At 36.2% G+C, this 5,878-nt stretch overlaps 1 protein-coding gene across 1 annotated transcript; it reads right to left on the minus strand.

Moving 5' to 3' along the window:
- Window positions 1-3,704: 3,704 nt before the first annotated feature.
- On the minus strand, window positions 3,705-4,187 carry LOC148581469 (uncharacterized). The gene has a single exon (XM_088501283.1). It carries the CDS (start codon window positions 4,185-4,187, stop codon window positions 3,750-3,752), a length of 438 nt encoding a protein of 145 aa, XP_088357409.1. The 3' UTR covers window positions 3,705-3,749.
- Window positions 4,188-5,878: the final 1,691 nt, after the last annotated feature.

Genomic DNA, 5,878 nt, shown 5'->3' on the forward strand with positions numbered 1-5,878 from the left:
ATTGTTTTCTCACTCACATGTTGTAGCTACCATGTAGTGAGAACCTTACTCTTATTCGGCATTAGCCCTCGCCTATGTTCTAATTGCTTTGATATCTTTGTTGTAGGCTTAATTTTCTTTCTCTTTCTTTCCTTTTAGGTTGGTCACCAAGAAGGAAAGGAATGGAAAGGCTTCTAAATGGGGCAACAAACAAGTTCACCCGCACAACCTTTTGAAGGAGCTCATCAATTGTAGCAACCCGTCCACCTTGCTCTTCTTTGCATGCACCGAGCACGGTGCAAATTTCTAAGTGTGGGGAGGTCGTTCGACCGATCTCCATGGGTAACAATCTCCTTTTTCAACACCAATTCTTAATTTCCTTTTCTAGTTAGTTGTTGCATTGCATGATAGGTTGCATGCTAGTTAGAATTTGTACATATTTTTTTACCACTTCTTTTTATGTTAGGACTACTTGGTTAGGGTGATGATTTCTTTTCCAAGAAAAACTGTTTTTAGGGTACCCTACCAATTTAAAAAAAATTTTTGTGTTGAACTTGCTTGAAGAATTTATTTTGGAACATGGTTTTTGAGCTAAGAACACAAGCATGTGAGTTTAGAGCCTAATTATGTGGTTACATCATATGACCACTTATTTCCATTCTTGTGTGCATCATTCTCTTTCTATGATTGTGATCTTTGGTTTGTTTGATTCTTTATATCCATTATTCCATGTATACATGCATTTATATGATTGAGGCCATCATTTCATCTAGCTCACTTACCCAAATAGACTACCTTTCATCAACCATTGTTAGCCAAATTTGAGCCTATTTAATCCCTTTTGTTCTTAATTTTAGCACATCACTACCCATAAGCGAAAAATAATAAATGTCCTTAATTTGGATCTTTGATTAGCTTAGGCTAGTGAGGGTGTGTATCATTTGGGTATGGAAAACTTGGGACATTGATTGAGATAAAAGTATAATTTTTATTTTTGTTAAAAATTTTGGGAATTGGGTACATATTCATGCACTATATGTAAAACCATATGCATTGATACGTTTGTATATACTTTAGAAAAAAAATGAAAAGGAAAAAGAACATATATATATATATATATATATATATAAGAGAAAAAGAAATAAAAAGGGCACAAAAATGCCCCAAAGTAAAGTTCAATAAAAAAAAATAATGCATATAGAATGTGAATTAAAAAGAATGCATGAGTATGTGAAAAAGTGGGAATCATGGGTAGCTAAGTTGTGTATTAGAATTGTATAGGTTGTTATATGTTTTTGGTGAGAGCTTAGGCTAATCAAAGATACAAATTTCAAGCTCACTTGACCATATGCATCCTTACCTTTACCCTAGCCCCATTACAACCTATGAATAAGTCCTCATGATGAATGTATGCATGCATTGAATAATTGTTGATTGTTAGATGAAAAACAAATCTTGGAAAGCATGAGTAGAAGAGAATTGAGTGATCGACCCTATACACTTGAGCAACTAGAGCGGATACACTTCCGGTGAGGGTTCGATGCTCAATTTCTTGTTTCCGGCTTTCATGAGCTTTTCTTCTTGCAAGTCTATTTGTGCTTCATTTTGATATTTGAATTGGTAGGATTCATGAATCATCATATGATCTTAGCCCTACTTGTTCATATATGTTCTTGGGGATTGATTTACTTTTAACCAAGTAGGTAGAATCATTTTGCATTTAGTTGCATTCATATAGATAGGTGCATATAGTTTATTTGCATTGAATAAATGTTCATACCCCTTTTCTTGTCCTTCTTTATTCTTAGCATGAGGACATGCTTAGTTTAAGTGTGGGAAGATTTTATAAACCCCAATTTTGTGGTTTATCTTGTGCTTAATTTGAGGGATTTTATCAACTTTTCTCACATTTATTCAATGAAATAGCATGGTTTTGTAATTCTCCCTACATTTATGCTTAAGTGTGAAAACATACTTTTTAGGCCTCAAAATAGCTAAATTCAATTCACTTTAATTCCATTCGATGCCTTGATATGTTTTTTGAGTGATTTCAGGTTCATAAGGCAAGTATTGGATGGAAGAAGTGAGGAGAAAAGCATGCAAAGTGGGAGAACTCATGAAGAAATGAAGGAACCGTAAAGCTGTCAAGCCTGACCTCTTTGCACTCAATCGATCATAACTTGAGCTACAGAGGTCCAAATGAGGCGGTTCCAGTTGCGTTGAAAAGCTAACATCCGGGGCTTCAAAATGATATAAAATATGCTATAGTTTCGTAACATCTAGGGACGCGCACCCGTACTGTACGTGTGCACGCTGATGGAGCAGCGTGGGTCCACTTTGGGCAACTCGTTGGAGGCGATTTCTAGCTCATTTTGGGCCCAATCCAACTCATTTCTCATGCTATTGAACCTAAGGATTGAGGGGGGAATGAACCAAGTAGTCATAGTTTAATTTTCATCATGTTTTAGGGTAGAATTCTAGAGAGAGAGGCTCTCTCTTCTCTAGATTTAGGATAGAAATTAGGGTAAAGTTAGGTTAATCACTCTCAAATTTCTCTTTCAATTATTGTTTTGATTTTAATTCTCATTATATTCTAGTGTTCTATTGTCTTAATCTTCTTAGTTTCTCTTGTTAATTTGTTATTTTGCTCTCTTTTATGTGGATGAACCATTGTTGGATCTTGATTCCTTTTAATGCAATTTTATGTTTCCATGTCTCTTTTATGTTGATCTTGATTGCTATTGTTGATTTCTTGTTTGTGGTAGTCATGGGTTTCACTAATTCTAGCATTTTATGATATTTACTTTTCTTGCACTCTAAGTGTTTGTTAAAATGCTTTCACTAGTTTTTGAGTAGTTTCCTTTACTCTTGGCCTAGGCTAAGGGAATTGAGTGGCCTTGAGTCATTGGGTCTCATTGATTTGGTGATTTGAGAACCCTTGGTGATCAATTCGATATCCATTGACACTAACCTACTACTAATCTAATTAGTAGATAGGTTGGGACTTATGGATTGATGTGATCAAAGCCATTTGGCGTACTTCAAGTCTAGGAGTAGATATTACGTACTTAAGGCTTTTGGAAGTAGACTTAATGAGCTTGGTTCCTCATAATTATCAATATATGATTTGTAGACAAGGATGGTGATCTCAATTACCTATGTCTAGTCAAGAGTACTTTTCCTTTATTTTATTAGTTCTTATCATTTTACTTTCTTGTAATTTAATTTTTCTTGCCATTTATTTTCTTGCAAAAATATAAAATCAAACCCCCTTGCATCTTCATAGCCAATAATTGAGCACTTCATTGTAATTCCTTGTGAGACGACCCGGAGTTCAAATACTTCAGTTATTTTTCATTGGGGTTTGTACATGTGACAAAACCAAATTTTTGATGTGAGAATTGTTTGTTGGTTTGGAGCTATGCTTACAACGAAGTTCTTATTTCTATGAGAGAAAATCTAGACCATCGAGCAAATCTCATTCATCACACCCCCCCCCCCACGCACCTTTATAATTAATAAAGGTTCCTAGTTTAACAACTCAACAAGGCATACCATCTCGTATCAGTAATACATTTATCTTTTATACTGTTTGACTAAACATACTAACATACACTATCATCTCGCGAGAAAAGAACAAAACACAATGACTTACTAAACATGCACTAAGTGTGCAATCCAAAATTACAAAACCAACATCTTTTTTACTAAAATTATAAGCCAACAGTATTCAAAGTTCATTACAAAAACAATCATAACTACTACAATGCCTAAGGGGCATTCGGGTTCTCACCCTCCCCCTCTCCACCATTTTCTTCATCTTCTACCAATGCCCCACCGACGACAACTTTGCACGGATCCATCAAAGATAAGTCCACATTAGGTGTCAAAAGCTTCGCCTGCTCAACAGCCCTATCAAACCCGGCAGCAAACATCTCAAGGCCGTGATCCTCCTTATCAATCTCAAGCTGCTTCTTTTCAACGCCAAGCACCACCAATCTGGCCTCAAGTGCAGTTTTTTCTTCTTCAAATTTCTTTTCAGCATTCTTAGCGAAGGTTAATTTCTCCTGCAAAGAGTTCACCAAGTCCAAAGTATCACGAAGCTTATTCTCTTTCACTAGGACGATTTCTTGCATCAACTTATTCATAGACGCCTTATCAAAGGCATCACGAGCATGCTTAAGCTCTTGAGTTCGGTCAATACACATCAGTCGAGCTCCCATTACCTGAAAAATACAAAAAACAAATTGGCTATACTCATCAGCAAATCGGTAAGAAAACAAAACCAGCACCAAACTTACCCCAAATACAACACAACATACCTGTAGATATTGCGAGATATCAACATCCCCAACATCATGGAGAAGCTTCACATCAAAAGGACTCTGGCTATACTCATCAGCAACTATAGAAAAAGGAAAATGCTCACTGTATAACGAGGTTAAATCTTCGTCACTCCTATACCCATGAAGCATCCTTTGGTTCTTAGTAAACCTTTTCACTTGCTCCAAGTCTATATCCTTCCCACTAACCTTGCCCTCATCCAGGTTCACGACCCTCTCTTTTTTCCCGTCCACCCTCTTCCTTTTATAACTAACTTTCTTATTATGAGTAGGTTGATCAACTTCCACACCTTTCTCAGCCCTGAGATGACTACTTGAACCCTGCTTCTCAACATTCTTTGTCCGAAAAAATGTCCGCAAACTACTAGAAGTCACCTTCGTAGCTTTCTCACCTATAACAAACAAATACACATCAAACATCAAATCAAAACAACAGATCATTCAAAAATAAACCTAATATTACCTATGTACTCTGACACAGCATCTTTATCAGACTCCAACTCAAGAAGTTCCACAGACAACAAATCAGCAGAAGAAATATTTTTTACTAAAAATTCAACCATCATCTCATTTTCCTACTCCATTTTTTCCATCCCAAGTATTTGCCTAGGTCTCGGACAACAAAACAATGAAAATTTCTCCAACAAACAGTCATAAACATACTACGGAAATTTATCTTCAACAACACTAACTTTCAAAAACATCGATTTAAAGCCCTTATAAGATGATCTATACAAACTGAAAATGGCACGGCCAGGAGCACTAGCCAAATTCAACCAACTCCTCTCTTCACACCTTTACACTGGAATAAGGCAAAAAATACCTCTAATGATGGTTATATCTCAAGGCAATTCATTAATACCTAAAATGCCCTCATAAACGCCCAAGAATTTGGGTGTAATTGTGAAGGCACACACTTTAACTGCATCAATATCCCACATTCAAACTCTGAAAAAGGGAACCTCACACCCAATTCCACAAACACGCAGCTATACATGAAGAAAAATTCGAAACCGTCACTACGGTGGTATACACAATCAACAACGTTACACGACAAAAACCTATGATTAATACTCCCACCTTTCCTAACTCATGACGATGCAAGACCTAATTGAGAGATACTACGTTCATAATTAAAAATAGAAACCCATTTTTTCGCCGAATCAGAAACTCATGCAAAGGGATCATTTGGATCCTAGACAAATACTTCTTCCACAATCTTATCCCCTTCATCGACAACTTCCTTATTCCCTCGACCCCTAGTTTTCTTTCCTGACACACCTTTCTTCCCTTTTTCCATTCCAAAAATACAATGAAAATAGTAAGATGAAAAGAAATTGAGTCAAAATCACTAACTTCTTCTACTCATCTTCAGCAAATACTCAAAAGACTCGTATGGATCAAAGTCCAAATTTTTACCCACTAACCCACTATACACACAACTCTAAGATACTAGTAAAAAATCCCAACCAATTAGTGCCGTTTATCAAAAGTGCATCACATAGTTAACGGACGATAAATCACAACCGTTTTATTTTTCTAGACACATTAACTAC

The sequence above is a fragment of the Arachis ipaensis genome, chromosome B10 (assembly GCF_059453495.1).
Source record: "Arachis ipaensis isolate K30076 ecotype BB chromosome B10, ASM5945349v1, whole genome shotgun sequence".
In the NCBI taxonomy this organism is placed as follows: Eukaryota; Viridiplantae; Streptophyta; class Magnoliopsida; order Fabales; family Fabaceae; genus Arachis; species Arachis ipaensis.

Excerpts from the sequence above, each read along its gene's own strand:
- LOC148581469 (XM_088501283.1), bottom strand. The coding sequence starts at position 4,187 with ATGTGTATTGACCGAACTCAAGAGCTTAAGCATGCTCGTGATGCCTTT.